This window comes from Ostrea edulis, chromosome 1, assembly GCF_947568905.1.
Source record: "Ostrea edulis chromosome 1, xbOstEdul1.1, whole genome shotgun sequence".
In the NCBI taxonomy this organism is placed as follows: domain Eukaryota; kingdom Metazoa; phylum Mollusca; class Bivalvia; order Ostreida; family Ostreidae; genus Ostrea; species Ostrea edulis.
This window is the reverse complement of record NC_079164.1, coordinates 81,805,645-81,823,259: the sequence shown is the minus strand read 5'-3', so window position 1 is coordinate 81,823,259 and position 17,615 is coordinate 81,805,645. Positions and strand designations below refer to the sequence as shown.

General features: G+C 33.3%; 1 protein-coding gene across 14 annotated transcripts in view; it reads right to left on the bottom strand.

Moving 5' to 3' along the window:
* LOC125678770 (anoctamin-7-like) overlaps positions 1-17,615 on the bottom strand; it is a 64,175-nt gene that overhangs the window by 14,862 nt on the left and 31,698 nt on the right. For 8 of the 14 annotated variants that reach the window (XM_056162857.1, XM_056162838.1, XM_056162880.1 and 5 more), the window contains 11 exons: positions 17,338-17,355; positions 13,353-13,489; positions 10,998-11,166; positions 10,153-10,318; positions 6,475-6,565; positions 5,797-5,963; positions 3,922-4,004; positions 2,726-2,863; positions 1,742-1,937; positions 514-625; positions 316-370 (listed from right to left, as the gene is read on the bottom strand). In XM_056162857.1, coding sequence (XP_056018832.1) covers positions 316-370; positions 514-625; positions 1,742-1,937; positions 2,726-2,863; positions 3,922-4,004; positions 5,797-5,963; positions 6,475-6,565; positions 10,153-10,318; positions 10,998-11,166; positions 13,353-13,489; positions 17,338-17,355 — 1,332 coding nt within the window. The remainder of the gene's footprint in view (positions 1-315; positions 371-513; positions 626-1,741; positions 1,938-2,725; positions 2,864-3,921; positions 4,005-5,796; positions 5,964-6,474; positions 6,566-10,152; positions 10,319-10,997; positions 11,167-13,352; positions 13,490-17,337; positions 17,356-17,615) is intronic. The other 6 variants (XM_056162869.1, XM_056162883.1, XM_056162871.1 and 3 more) reach the window with 1 other exon arrangement.

Sequence of the window (17,615 nt, the reverse complement as noted above, 5' to 3'; positions counted from 1 at the left end):
TAATTTATACATTTAGGTGTGGCCTTACAATATTGAATTCTGTTATTGACTAACTTTAAGTGTTATAACAGGCTCTGTCACGTGATACAATAGTGATCATCATACGTGGTGTTCACTACAGAGGAGTTAATGAACACACACGCATGAACCAGAATTTCTTATACAAAAGTGAATACTGAAAATATATGAGATGGTGTTATATTCATATGTAGACATTTTTAATTATAAATATATCATATTTAATTTAGCAAATAAGTTTTAAAAAGTTATGTACAGAGAATATTTAGATATGTGTTATTTTGCCTATACACATACCTCTTCATTCCTTAATCCAAATAATTTTGTGTAGTGACCTGGGTGTCCATTAAATCTGAAATACAAATTTCAGTACAGCGTCATACTTATCAATCTCATTCCCATTCCTGCTGGATATACTATACATGTATAACTTTTATATTGAATTTTCAAAATTCAAGGACACATTTTTTTCCTTAATTTTCAAATAATTCTTACTTTCCCTTAAAAAATGCGACATAGATAATTGACGAGTAGAAATTGACGAATTGAAAAATGAACACTTTAAACGTCAGCTGATCTTCAAATTCAGTCTGGGTCCGATGCATTTCTGAAAATATAAAGAAATCTTTACAACAAATGATCTGCATAAGTTACATTGTGCAAAATTAGAAGAAATAACTTTTTAAAATTAGCATTACTATGAATAAGTGTAGATATCACAACCAAAAACTTCATATTATTTAGGGTATCAACACTTCAACCCAACCCCCCAACCCCCACCAAACATGATCCAGTTTTGTTTTAACAGCTAAGTTCAAATGTCAAAAAAAGAATGTTTGCATGATCACAGACTTCCCACAAAATCAAAATGAAAGAAAAAAAATTCTTTTACCACAACTTTTTCACATGCTTCAGTCTCATATACCTGGGATTATTTCACATAATTCAGAAGTCTTTGCACGTACAAAATTAAACATTTGTCTTGGACCAATGACATATTGTCACATTGCTTGGACCTTGTCCTCCATACATGTATGACCAAATATGAAGTCTTAATCTTCTCTAGCTTAATAAAATTGTCATGACTGAAAGCTCAGCTGTATGATGTGTAATGAAGTTACATGTTGGGATTTTCAAATTTTACCTAATGAAACAAGAGTTGTAAGAAGACAACATTAAAGCTCACTGGAAAGTGTGACTCTACTTACACTATCCCCTTTGGTTCTCAAGATATATTCAAGTTTAAAATGTTTTGAAAAGTATATATTGTAGGTCAAAGACCAAAGTCACAGTTATAAGTCTTGGTACCAAAGGAAAGGCCTGGTCATGAGGCATCTATATGTGAAATATCCAAGCCCTATCCCTCCTGGTTCAAATGATAAAGCCAAAGTAATGAAGTCCCCACCCCACCCTCTGAAAGTGTGAGGCTGCTACTGCTGCTAACACTACAGGGTCATGACAATAGCTCTCTGCCCTGCGAGTTAACATAAAATCTAAATTCTAGTGTAAAATCATCAAAAAACTTTGATACTCATGAGACTCAAACATACATTCTACAGATTGCCAGCCTAAAGCCTTAATCACAGAGTAAATCAAATCAATGTTTGTCGTCCCTAAAAGTCATGATCAAGGTTAATATTTTTGGTGAAAAACAAAATGTCCCCAATCTTTGATATTGCGGGCATGAAGATGTGCCTGCATGCCTATTACTGACAGTACTTACCCCACTGCGTAAGTTTTAAAGCTAATTTTTCATAAACTTTTCCAAGGGCCATAATCAAAATGAGGTTGACTACAGCTGAACTGGTGCTGGCAATAAGGTTGGCCTGTCCTCGCAGAGTCTTGTTTTTAAACAAAGGTATACTAACTAAAATTCTGTACAAAATCACAGCTATGATGAATATCAGGACCAACGACATCTGTAAAGGAAAAGTAGAGAATACAGAACTGGCAAATACATACACATCATTATCTCCATATCCACTCTATATCCATAGAGAATACAAAACCAACAAATACACACACATCATTATCTCCATATCTACTCTATACCCATAGAGAATACAAAACTGGCAAATACATACACATCATTATCTCCATATCTACTCTATACCCATAGAGAATACAAAACTGGCAAATACATACACATCATTATCTCCATATCTACTCTATACCCATAGAGAATACAAAACCGGCAAATACATACACATCTTTATCTTCATATCTACTCTATACCCATAGAGAATACAAAACCGGCAAATACATACACATCATTATCTCCATATCTACTCTATATCCATAGAGAATACAAAACTGGCAAATACATACAAATTATTATCTCCATATCTACTCTATATCCATAGAAAATACAAAACTGGCAAATACATACACATCAGTATCTCCATATCTACTCTATATTCACTGTTTCTATCATAATTTATACACATCATTATATCTCCATATCTACTCTATATCCACTGTTTCTATCATAATTTCATCCAATATCCATGATATGAGTATGTAAAGCTTTAATCTGGAATGATACTTTTATTCTGATACATTCATGTATGTCATTCATAACAAATTAAACTTTCCAAACACAAATAGTGCTCTGCAACTTCACAAGATTTTTAAAATAGGGGACATCTTTTCTTATATTAAGAAATATAGACAGAGACACATTAATACAGACAAATACATCTCATACCATTATGATGATGACGGCAAATCCCGATAAAATTCTGGGAAGTCTATCCTTGGGAGGAAAATGAGGCTCTTTTACCCCCGTAATTGGGTTTTTTTCATATGTGGGCGCCTTTGCAGAATATTCTGGTCGGGGTCTCTCCTGAGAAAAGTAAAAAAGTGAAGGTTGACAAAAATGGCAATACAGCATTACAGATGTATTAATGGAGAAAACCTGTTATCATACTATAAAACATTCTTATTATCACAGAATTGTTTTATTTCTATCTGTTCCATATACCAATCTAATTAAAATTAGATGTTAGATCCGCTCGCGTACTCGCATACATGCGAGTACGCGAGCGGATCTAACATCTAATTTTAATTAGATTGTTCCATATGCACTAGCAGAATACATGGACATGCTAAATTACAGACAATTCCCTTACTATGAATAGAGTACTTCGATACCCTAGGTTTTCAAATTTCCAGTTATACAATATATATCTAACATACAATAACTATATCTATTATTCTTATGCAAGAAATATCCATGAGCACCTGACCTGCATTTTTCGGGCCAATTTTTGTTGCAAACCAGTCATTTTATTTCATATGAGGTATAAATGTTAGCTTATACACACAAATATTACTGATTCATAGTTTACTTCTTCTGAAAGAAATTTTGGTTGGAAATGGGGATGTCAAATTGAATAAAATCAAGTAACCAATTAACTGGTCATCTTTCCAATTGGTTACATGGGTATTACACTATCATTTTCATCAGTTCTTATTTAAAGCTGCTTTAAAAATAAAGATTGTTATATCTAGCTACACTGATTTAATAAGCTGAACATAGTGTCTTTACTAAAGGCCTTCAATCCTTGATGAACTTTCAAAAACTCTAAGCTACTGTCTTTATTCTCTAATGACACTTTAATTGAATACTAAAACTTTCAAGGAAAATACCAGTTTTAAGTTATCATTTTGGTTCGTTTCTAGCCTACATGTACAAGTTGTCCAAAAACATTTTGCTACATGAATACCCTGAGTCTTTAACCAATAGCCTCAAATGTCTTTCAAAAACAGGTAAAATGTGTGCATGTTCCAAGACTCTGAACCACACTACAGACAGATGGACTGATAAAAAAATGGACAATGTCATGTCATAAAAATATCATAATATCCAATAAAATAAAAAAATCAAACAAGAAATGTAACCTCTTCATCCTCGAAGTCCAGCACATCCCAATGGTGAGCTAAACTAGCATTCTTTCTTTTCCAGTACTCCAGAAAGGTTACAGCTAATTACAAAGAACAAATGAAAATAACATACAATTAGAAGTATTCTATACTTATAGCATGTCTGATACTCTAAAGTCTGCCCGCATAAACAATGTATTCACTCAATGTCTTCGTGAAAATAGAAACAATGAAAGCATGGGGGAAGCTGATTATGCAGAAATCACCTCATACAGTCATTCTTTTCATATCCCCCATAATACAAACTAAATATTTATCACCAATTCTTATATTTTGTAATTCAAATTGTTTCTTTTTTTAAAAACAGGTTTTAAAATATATAAAGTAGAAAGATTTCTTGCACATCATAATTTATATCTCTAATCATGAATAATTGAAACATCATAGATTGGCACTGTTATTGTGCTTTTCAGACATTTACTTAATCTATAGTAAAGGTATGTGAAGTGATAAAAAAAAGTAACACTAAGTTATTGGGTCACACCATTCACTTAAAATGTATGGAACTAAGAGAACCCAGAAGTGATTCAGGGACAGTGGTTTTATCAAACTACAATTTACACAAGTGTTACATAGGGATGCTTTGCAAATTAATTTAAACTAGATCTGTCCTAATGGGACTATTTATCCCATGGTACATATTACAAATGCAGCATTTTCAACCCTTTTCCAAGTGAATTTGGACAGATGACCCTGGTTTATCATCAAGACATACCATTTGTTTCTTAGCTGGCTTTGTGCAAAGCATCAACTTGTTATGGCTCTTCTATTACAAAGATGTGGTCCAGACAATGATTTCAAACTTTTTTCATACCATTGACCCTGACTTTGGCCAAATGGCCTTGATTTGGGTCATGACAAACTATCTAGCCAAATAAAAGTATGAGCATCTAATGTCTTTTCATTGCAGAGTAATGAGCCTCACAAAATTTTAAATAACCTTTGTGTCACACTAAATGTCACTTTGTCACAAAGACAAAAATTCAACCTTTTTTTTTTTTTTTTTTACCAGTGTGTTTGGTAAAATTACTTTGATTCAGGGTCATGAAACACCATCTGGGCTTACATAACCATTGTGCCTATCATATATACATATAATGTCACTCCATCATAAAGACAAATATTTTTTTTTACCAGCATCTTTTGCATAATGACCTTGATTCAGGGTCATGAAATACCACCCTAATCAACCATAGCACCATGTGGTTTCATATCACTAAACAACAGAGTTATATGGCAAACATTTTTAACTTTGACCAAATGATCTTGGTTCAAATCATGACAAGCATTCTGGCCTAAAACAACCTCTTGTACTATGTAGAGGCTTCTAATGTCTCTTTAAAAAGTTATGGCCAGGAAAAATAATGAGACAAACTGACATGGTACTTCCTATATCTCCCTTACTTTGTTCCTGGGGTATAAAATATTTAATCTTGTTGTTTGTTGGGGTTTTCTTCAATCGATTATTTACCAATAATTCATCACTAATGAGGACCTGCTTTGGTGGTGTGACCCGAGACAATGTGATCTGAACTTGAAACATAAAGTTTATCATTTCTGAACCACTGGTGAAACTTTACAATTATCCCTACCCTAGTTTTAATTATTTCCCCTTGGAAGAGCGCACGCCTCTTAATCTGACATCCCAATATCTGCATCAAGGATGACTTATTGATCATCTTTTTCAATGCTAGTATATGTACAGACTCCTACAGACAGGTTCCTAGACTCCTACAGACAGGTGCCAAGACTCCTACAGACAGGTGCCAAGACTCATACAGACAGGTGCCAAGACTCATACAGACAGGTGCCTGTAACCAATACATCACTTACCCCAAAAAGAAACAAATACAGCATAAGCCACAGTAGCTGGATGGTCAAACAAGTAGGCAATTCTGACATAATTACAAACATCAGACAGGTACCAGTACGCACATCCTATGTTCTCATCACACAAAGGACACATTTTGTAGGTTTTGCCACTGGTGCATACATCAGTACTGCAAAAGTATTCAAATTAATTAGGTGGCTATAATTTTCATCCCTAGGTTTAATTGAGTTCTGCTATCTGTGTAAACTTTGTAAAAACATGGTATCATATACACATTTTCGTTACTTCTTTATATTGGCAGTAAAAGAATTATCTATGAAAACTGCCTTTCTAGGTTCCCCTAAAACTCAAAATTTTAAAGACTAGATTTTTTCTTTAATTTCATAAAAAAAAAACTAAAAAAAAAACAACAACCAATCCAGTTTCACATAATTTGTCTCTGAGACTTCCAGGAATACATAGCACTAAAAGTGATGCAATTTTTAAATTTTACACAAAATGCTACTTTTTGTGAATGTTGCTCAAATGCTGAACACAGGTTTGAACAAACTTTATATACAATGTATATACACCATATATTTATCTTTGCAGTACACATATATATGATAGAAAGTTTTTGTAATATCTATAATTTTCTAACTTTACATCCCTGGTGATAGCAAACACAAACTGTCACTTACACTGGAACATTGTGGAACACTGCGATCACTCCATACAAAAACACTATCATTCCAACAACGGCAGCTGGTAACAGCCAAGCTGTGTAAAATCCTGAAAAAATAATTGTAGCATTTCAAAATGCTGTGTTTTACATTGCAATATAAGAAATAATTGAAAATAATTCAACAAGGCACTGTAGACAAAACGCAGAAGGGCAAAACCAAATTAACACCCTTACTTGGAAGGGGGGCACCCGCAAAAGCTTGACAATGTCCTTATAAAAACCATAAAACACCTATTGTTGCCCTGCCTTGGGCTCATGGGGCATGATTTGATCAACCTTGAATCTGCACTGTCTGCAGATTCTTGCATATTAAGTTGGTATTTTTAATGTTCTCGGAAAAAGATATCTAAAATGCATTTTTCAAAAATATTCCTTTGTAAAACTTTACACATCTTTTTTGGCCCAAAGGCTCATGATGTGAACAAATTTGAATAACACAACTTGTGGATGCTTGCATATATCTATTTGATAAATTTCATCCTTGTTGTTCTTGTAAAGAATTTTAAAACATTTTCTATAGTGAACATTCAAAAATGAAACTTTGACCCCTATTGTGTCCCCACCCTGGTTTTGGGATCATGTATAAACAAACTTGAATTTACACTACATGAGTTTGCTTGCATAGTTATTTGACCAGAAAAGAAGACTTTCAAAGAATTTTGAAAAACATATTCCTATATACATATGTATAAGATTCTCAACACTTATACTGTGATCCACTGACCACTGGGTCATGGTTTGAATAATACATAAGGGAAGTTTCCTGTAAATTTTAACTTTACAGGTTTAGTGGTCATAAGTGCCAACTATCCCGATTTAGGCAGGATTATCCCGATTTTCATCATCACAAACCAAGCCTATTGTCTCTATATTCACACTACATCATTAAGCAGTGGTTGTATGATCAAGAAAGCCCTCGACTTTATGGATGCTGATGTCATAATTGGGAACCTCCCGTATTTTTTTTAATAAAAAAAAAAAAACCACTCACAGATCATCGCGTGGCTTGTAGTAGAATAATCCGAGTATTGCCAATTCGGAAAAACTGACACAAAGCCAATCAAAAAAAAGTTTATTGATACAGAATTTGCAAACATTTAACATATAGCTTTGTACTTAACGTGGTATTAAAAGAGTGACCTGTAAGGTTTTTGTCTGTTATCATTGTAAAACAAATGCTACAAGTTTTACCTATGAGTGCAGCCATTAAAACATCAAACTTTGTTATCATGACTGTATAATACGGGACTTTCAAGATTCGAATCCACTCTGACGTTTATCGCACGTTGAACATAATTTGTAGGGCAGGTCACTTCTGGATTACAATAACAACTAAGTAAACAAGCATGGGATACTCCAATTGCTATCAATTTCCTGCATTAAATGCTATCTTTGAAAGAAAGGAATCACTACAACCATTTTATAGGAAAATGCGTTTGATAAAATTGTGTGGTTTGGCGAGGGAAATAAATCTAGGGAATATCCTGAGAATATCGGTAAAACTTCACGCCTTGCATCCAATGATACGCGTCTAAATGCGCCTTTTCCCCTCCATCTAATGTACACACAGGTACTAAGTACCAATAGTGACTTGGATGGTCTTCGTAGGACTGCGCATAGCTCTTTTCGGACGGTCTGCAAGTGTAACACCATTTGTATCGATGTCAACTTTGCCCTACAATTGGTTATTATCATGTGACCGTGGTGTATAAACGTCAAATATAATCAATCGTTCTGGCACATCCCGAAAGTTCCGTATTGGTCAATAAATGATTGTGTCATTACATAAATATTTATGAAAATTGAGGATTTTGTTGATCATACAGCCACAATTTGAGGTAAGGTAGATACTCCCAGACTCAGTAAGCGTGGCTAGTGACGATGCCAATTTTGAAGCATTGGCAAATGCCATTCGCACTTTCCCAATCAGGAAAGAAAAAACCCAAAGAAATTCCTATTCTGTAAAAATATTCCCCAATCTAAGACAATAAATCCCGATTTCCAACCCAAATCTATGACACCATGCTACTTCTTTGAGGCTAGCCAATCAGAAATCAGAACATGTCACCATTGCTGATTAACTATGTCACATGTCAGTATGTGTGGTGTAATTTACCAAGTTCTACCACCATAAAACTGTCTACCTCCTGTGTCAGTGTGTTTATTTCACTACGCAACAATAAAGTAAGCAGATTGGTTACTTATGTAAAGATAGAAAATATGCGATTCAGTTATCCTTTTGCTGGGAACCAAAGTGTGGAGATTAACGAAGCCCCACTGTACTGAACCCTATTCAATTTAAAAAAAAAATGTGTCAATTTAAATTTTGAAAGGGTTTTGCAGGAACTATACTATATTTTGTGGCAGAAAGATTGATTAATCAAAAAGTTCTAAATCTGCGTTTTATTACAGTTTCTGTTTTATCCAATGTATCTTCTATTTTTATGTTCCTATACATATATTTCAGTTTTATAATTTATGATACAAGTAGATGAGACTTGGAACTAGTTCAAATGTTGTAATTTATCAATTTGGTTGATATATTTTTCCAAACAGAACACCGATTCTTAAAGAAGTTAAAATTATTTTACTCGAAATTTTGTATAAAAATTCATTATTTTCGCCAATAATTTAAAAATTTGGTCTCCAACCCCCACTTTTTAAAGTCCCATTTTAAATTTTAAGAGAAGACCTGGAAAAATATGTGAAATTTTGGAAACTGACATTACTCCTAATATGTCCTTTTAGACTCTCAAATTTGATATCATGAATTTTTCCGTATATCAAGTACAAAAAGTCATAGTCTATATCCATTACTAGTATTAAACTTTTTTTATCTGTAGTGCTACAACACATGATTATGTATCTGTTCTATGTAATGATTAATTTGTGTTGCTTATGTTGTGTTGACACCAATAGACAAATCATGTTTAATTGAATAAATTTAAAGTGTAAAAAGGTCATGTTTAGAACACTGTAGCTCAATAACAAGCGTTGTGACCCCACTTTTTCTCTTTAATTTCCTAATTCTCCTTCAATGTAGAAATCAAAAATACACTTCCCAAAAAATTGACATTACTCCAAATCTCAGGTGCGAACCTCTTTAATAAAATATAATGTATTTTTTTCAAATTGAGTTTTAGAGTTTTATTGACATTGATGGAGAATAAAACATATTTTTTTTGTGTTGTGTTAATATATGATACAATGTATTAGTTAATATATTTTCTAAATAAATGTAACAAATACTTATTTTCATGACAAAATGTTGCAAATTTAGAGCTTTGGAAAAAACGTTATCACATACAAAATCACCTGGAAATTTTCAAAAGTTGGCAAGAATGAGTGGTTGGTTCTTTAGAAGATTTCCTACCATATTTTCAATCATATCCCCTTTGAAAGGAGCACAAATCTTCAATGAAACAAATTGTGGATCCCTTTTCCAAAGAATGCTTCATTCTAAGTTTGGTTGCAAATGAAAATGTGGAATATCTACCATAACAACATTAACAATGTACAAATTTTTTATCAGAAAAAGCTCAATTGCGCCTTCAGATCATGTGAGCTAAAAGATATACATTGTTAACTTTGGTTGTCATTCTTTATATATGAATTGTGAAATCTCTGCACTTACCAAGCCAAGCAAAGTATATGCCAATTTTCTCCCCAAAATACTCTCTGATGTGGTCTAATGGCTGATACTTGTACCACTTTCCCCATCTGGCCCAAAATTCATACAAAACTTGACGGGGGTTCATATCTTCAGGATTGATGCCATGATCTGGTTTTTCATACGGACCCTTAAAAAAAAAAACCATATCATTTGTAAAATGTGCATAAATAAACTTTATAAAGACCTACCTTTTGAAATGTCTACAATATCTAGCAATGATTATGCATCTTGTGACTTTATAATGCAAGGAATACTATAGAAATTACAACCACATCCCTTATATCATTTTCAACACCATGATAAGTAAAAGCTATGGCTAACATTTAATGTGAACCAATAATATATTCCCCTCCATATTAATACGTATAAAAGGAATAATAATCTAAGCGGCAGTCATTTATGTCATGGAGAGGATAGGCTGCTTAATAATCTAATCAGTCACTTACATCATGGAGAGGATAAGCTGCTTAATAATCTAATCAATCACTTACATCATGGAGAGGCTAGGCTGCTTAATAATCTAACCAGTCACTTACATCATGGAGAGGATAGGCTGCTTAATAATCTAATCAGTCACTTACATCATGGAGAGGCTAGGCTGCTTAATAATCTAATCAGTCATTTACATCATGGAGAGGATAGGCTGCTTAATAATCTAATCAGTCACTTACATCATGGAGAGGATAGGCTGCTTAATAATCTAATCAGTCACTTACATCATGGAGAGGATAGGCTGCTTAATAATCTAACCAGTCACTTACATCATGGAGAGGATAGGCTGCTTAATAATCTAATCAGTCACTTACATCATGGAGAGGGTAGGCTGCTTTGAAGACCCCCTCCTCCAGCAGTCTCTCTATGCCTATTTCTGCTCTTTTCTTCTTCCCATATGTAGTGGTAGACAAAATTTCCCACACCACTCCACTTCTCTGTGTGTTTGTGAAGTAAGTATCCTTGTTATCACTTCCCAGGAATCTTTTAAAAAAATGAATGTGCAATTACATTTAGAAGAATATACTTTGTGAAGTAAGTATCCTTGTTATCACTTCCCAGGAATCTTTTAAAAAAATGAATGTGCAATTACATTTAGAAGAATATACTTTGTGAAGTAAGTATCCTTGTTATCACTTCCCAGGAATCTTTTTAAAAAATGAATGTGCAATTACATTTAGAAGAATATACATCAAACTACAGGTACTGAGAAAAACCACGACCATTTATGTCTTGTAATGGATGAAAACTCATTTTGGATCAACAGCAGTTTATTTACTGTCCATCCAAATTAACTTGTTTAATCATGTAATTTACTAATGCTTTGCACTACATGTACTAGTTTTGCACTTAATTCACACAAGTTTTCTTTTGGGCAGAATGTCTTGACCTTCACTTAAGAGCATTATATACAAATAGATACATTTGGAAGATTCATGCAGTCACTAATTGGCAACAAGCAAATTTTCCTCAAATCCACATCAAGGGGATGACCTCCAAATTGTTCTCATATAGATGCTGTGCAAATTAAGACCTTTTTCTGCCCAAGCCATATCTCAAAGTTAAGATCATGATCACTGGTTTTCTAGCCATTAAGTCTCTTCATCATGATGATATTGATGGGGTAGGTTATTTTCCAGTCTGATTAAAACCACCCCCCTCCTCCTTACACTCGTCAGGAGTGCAAGGAGGAGGGGGGTGGTTTTAATCAGACTGGTTATTTTCTGTTATCCATGACAAGGCAATTTTTTAGGTTACATTTAATATGTACATCGGTTGACAATAAATACCCTCTTTCAACTTTTTCGGGATTTTTTAAATTTCAAGATTACAAACATAAATATCATAAAAAGAAGGGAAAAGAATATGAAATAAAAATTCTAAATGTTACCAAGAGTTCTCAAAATATATAGTGGACAAAATCTTCCTATGTCCAGAGTAAATAAATTGATTCTTTGACCTTTTGGATTGATTGATTCTATCTTGCTTAATGTACCTATTGAGAATTTTTCACTCATATGGAGACGTCACCAAGACCAGTGAAGGGCTTCAAATTTAGGTCTATGCTCGGCACTTACGGCCATTGAGCAGTGTGGGTTCTTTAGCGTGCCACACCTACTGTAACACGGGACATCTGTTTTTAAGGTAATCTCCGAGGACCTGTCACATTCACACCTGATGCCGAGCGTTTGGCAATGTAACTGTCACTACACTGTACCTGTTTTAACAACTTAGGTCTGTCGTGGCCGTGATTCGAACTCCGACCTTCCGCATGTGGGGTGAACGCTCTACTTCTACACTACTGTGGCAGTGTTGACTTTTTTTCTTGTAACCTCAAAATGAATAGGGGTAATCTACTTTTAAGATGAAACCAGTATAACAAGTTTGATGTCTGTCAAGCAAAGGTTTCTCAAGATATTTTGCAGACAACATTTGGTCCATTTATTAAAGATCGACAGATGCAAACCAATATGCCTCCTTTTTCAAAGAGACATAAAAAATACGCAGGGCTTAGTTTTCCATTAAATTGTGATATTTGTACTGGTAATCAATTATATAATTCCTGCTTATAGCAAACCATTAATAAGCAAGTTTCGAGATAAGAGCTCTTCTGTGTAGGAGGTAAAGTTAGTGGAACTTTGAATACCGAAGTGGGACAGAGTGGACATATAGTCAGTGAGGAAGACGATAAAATGTATTAAAAGCAGGTTCTCTTTACATGTAAATGTAGAAAATACAAAACATTATCGAAATGTTTTACCAGAGTAGAAACATAAAAACAATGGACATCTCAATATGAGTGAAAAATTCTCAACGGGACGCAAAACAAACAATCAATCATAAAAACAATGGCATATCTACAAGTAATATCCTGGCATAATGCATACGAGCAACTAAATAACATGATATAATAATTCATGTATTTATTGACTGCTCCCTGAAAATCGCTTACTTAGTTTGTGTATCAGTCGAATTTGAGTGATGAAACTGCATATGAGAAACTTACTGAACACATTACCTTACACAGTGATGAATATTTGTCCCACTCCCACATGTAAACAAGTTGTTTCACATCTTCTTATGTACGAAAGTTCTCCAAAGGGAAATAAATCTGGAAACCAGCATATTCATTTGACCAACTACTGTATTTCTACCTAATCTATGCCTACCTGTCCAGTTTAGATGTTTTGAATTGGCAGGTGTAGTAGTCCAGTGGTTTATTTGGGACATCATCAGACATAATGTTTGGGATGTGAAAAGCTTTGAGAACTCTGTCAGACCAGTTATCTGAAGGATTTGGGTGTGCCTGTAAATTGAAAATATCATGCACTCAGCAATTAATCATTTAAAATATGTCCTTCAAACAGAGAGAAATATGTGAAAAACATCAGATAACCAAATGAAACAAATTTAACCCTGGAAATCAATATGCCTCTTCCATGCATGTATACATGTGTACATAATCTTATAATCCAAATAACATAAATAGATAGGATAAATATACATGCACAATTTCAGGGTTTATTCAGGATTCCTGTTTCTAAGACTCAATATGACATATATTAGAATTTTTTAAAATTTTGTCTTTTTCACAGATACTATAAAGAATTTTTCTGAAACACTAATTATGTATGGAAACTTTAGCTTTCTATAGAACAAACGAGCAAAGGTGATTTAAATTAATTGTCTGACTAGGAGTAGGTGGAAAATTTCCAATATGAAACTACAATAGCGCCCTAGTGTTTTAATTAGCAACCAGTTTGATTTAATTTGTTTCAACAAATATAACAACCAAATGATATAATCAACGGAAAAATAGAACAAGAAGCTCCGATAATTACAAAAATAATCAACTCTGGTATTAAAACAAACTATTGGTCCATTGAGTCTTACACGCTGCCCAATATTTTACAGCGTAGACAATGAGATTCCTATGTCATGCAATATGCTCATTTGCTCTAAAGGTTTAGAAGACAATAATGACTTTGTCAGTTGAACTGTTTTAGCTATATTTGCTCTGAAGGTTTAGAAGACAACAGTGGCTTTGTCAGTTGAAATATTGTCTCCAGTGACATTGTGCACTAAATTCTTAATCAGAGAATTTCCTGAACTTTCTTTCAATTTACACACAGTCATTAATTGATACTTTAAACAGTTTATATTCAAAATATAATGTTAAAAAATATCCCAGAATCTAAATATCAAAATCATACTAACATATATATATATATATATATATATATATATATATATATATATAGTCATTAAAGGATATGGAACAAGAAATGTGTAATGATGAAATACGACAATAAGAATTTCATAACTATCAAGTCAATTACATTGACAATATAGTCACAGATCAACTAACACATTATCTTAGAGGGTTAATTTTGATTGACTGATATTTCACCAAATCCTAGTTTGACAACAAAAAAGGATAAAAGTTCTGTGTGTGTGTGTGTATATATATATATATATATATGTTGTGAAGGAGGATAGGAAAACCCTGGGTATGGATTCCGTCAACCCTCATCACAGACAGGAATGGAGAGGAAGACTTAGATCAAGACTGGACTGTCAGGCCCCACCCTCAACAGAGGATTAATTGATGGCCTGATCAACAAATAAACTGGATATGATGATGATGATGACGATATATATATGCTTCGTCTTTGCAACAATGCAACTAATCATAAAAGGGTATTCTGGCTAACCTTAATTTTTTCATTTCTTTTCTTTGACGGACCTTTTTACATCTTAAAACATAAAGGAACTTAACATTGCAAAATTCAGCTTAACAATTTAACTTAAATCAATGAACAAAGTAAAGACTATGGAATGTGAATTATAACTATTAATTGTTACCATAATATAATAAAGAATGCAATTTGCTAACATGCATCAATTGTTTGTAATAAAACATAATGCAACCTGAAGTATGTCTGTGTTGGAAAGATTTCAATTCATTATTCAATTATATGTTTCATATATATACAAAATAATTATATAGTAAAACACGCTTAATTATCATGAATGGACATGTCTGTAAAGAATTCATGTTTATTGTGAAGTGAAATATATCTCTCAACTAGAGAAAAATAACAAAAACTTTAATGGATAAAATGAAGCTTGGTTATAATGAACTAGTTATCACTGGCCCAGCAGGAGGTTCACTATAACTGTGTTTTACTTTAAAAGGTACAAAATTAATACAAAAAATCTATATTATTTTGTATCATTGCATAATGTGAACATTTCTTTCATAAGGTTTAAATGTCATAGAAAATCAAAATCCATTTTTCACAATTTTTTTAAGGGGTGCACATCACAGTACCTTTTTTCCCCATTATAACCAAGAGGCTGATCTTGGGCCATATCTAGTGCTCATCTCAAATAGCTAAAACCATAACTGAATTAACTAGAACTCTCTTAATTATATATAGACAGATGTAAGTCTCAATGAGTGCATTTCAAATGGGACAAAGATTAAGGGATTGGATGGTGGAAGCTGTTTTGTGCCTCTGACAGTATATGTAATGTGAACACTGTTGAAAGTCTTCCTCATCCCAATCGATGTGTGAAGTTTGATTTCATTGAAAAGGTGTATCCCTTTTAAGCCTTGGAACTATTTTCCTATATCACTCTTCAGTTTGCATGGAATTTGACCTTTGACCCCATACCAATATCAGTTACTGTTGTCCCATGTGTTATGGCGACTTCAGTCGGAAAGGAAAATCAAATGAAGATTTGAAAACCGTTTTTCTTCCAATTGGAAACAATCAATTGGAAAGGAAAATCATATGAAGATTTGAAAATCGTTTTTCTTCCAGTAAGCTGGACCTTTAATCCTAATGTCAAGGGACCCCATCTAGCTCCCTGCAACTATGTGTGTCAAGTATGGTGACTCCATGTGAAAGGGATATCACATCAAAAGGCCCATATACATGTATATGAACCATTTCCCTATATCATTGTCTGGTATACTTGACCTTAGACCTTTTGATCCCAAAATCAATAGGAATCATCATCATTTCATGGTGAGTCTGTGTGTGAAGTATGGTGACAGTCAGACACAGGAACCAATTCCTCTATGGATGAGGTTAGGTGTGAGTGAGACTTATCTCATTTCAGTGTATATCCCACCCCAACTTTAAACAGGGAAATATTTGCCTGTTTTATTTTCATACTTATCACCCTTGTTGTCAGTGGGTGAATTTAAGACTCGCAAAACAGTTTCTCTCCTATCTCTCTTTTAACACGATTGTAGTTGGGCAAATTCAAAACAGAGTAAAACCATCTGCAAATGTATAAGGTCGAAAATAACCCTGAATACAATAATTAAGCAATAAGTAATGGGGGGGGGGGGGGGGGGTGTCATAAAAATAAGAAGTATCTTATGAAATTATCCTGTAAATGATACATAATTTCTCTGTAATAACCCTTTGAAGCGCCAATGTGTTAATTTCCCCTCAACTTACAATTGGATGTAAATAAAAAAATTCTCAGTTCATGCAAAATGAAAGGTCAGTGGGTGGGAACGATGGAAATTAACATGGATTTCAATTTCTGTTGAGCGCCAGTTTCATATTTTCATTTCAAACATATATAAGGAATCACCGTCTAGTTTGTTGATTATGTGGAGTGATTAACTATACAATGGAAAATGTGATAATTTATGCATAAATTATACAAATTATCACCATTTTCTGTTGTAAAAGCACCTTACATACCCAACAAACTAACAGTGATTCAACATGTATTTTCTACAGATTTCTGACCAAAATACTGTTTATTTGAACTAGTATGGCCACTTTTATCAAATTACAGCAATTATGTGTGTCATTACCAATTTGATAAATATTGGTAAATACATATATATATATAGCCTTTCTGAAAAAGAAAAATAATAATGCAAGGAGTTTAAGTTAGACTGATTGACATACAAACTTTGATGGTCAGAAATCAGTTGATCCTCTAAAACTCTGAGGTAAAAATAACTGTATCATATAACATATTTGCAAGGAATGTAAAGAGATTAATACATGTATATATAGAAAAACTATATAATTTCAGACAGGCATTGCAACTTTATAACGATAAATAAACAGGAAATAAAGCATGGAACATTCAACAATGTAAATGAAACCAACCAACCTTACTGTATATCAACTCCTATATTTAACATTACAAAGGAGAAAATAAACAATTCTGATAAAAACAAAACAATTTGAAATGTTTGACAGTACCATGCTTCTGCAATTCTTTAAGTGGTATAATAATGATAAAAATTGTACACAGCAAAAACTTACAATAATAGTTCATTATATATTTAAATGTAATGTGTCAATCTCCACACTAGGTGTCTTAAAAATAATGTCTGTCAAGCTTTAGAGTGTTTTTTGAATGATAAAGTTTGATTACTAAGTTTAACA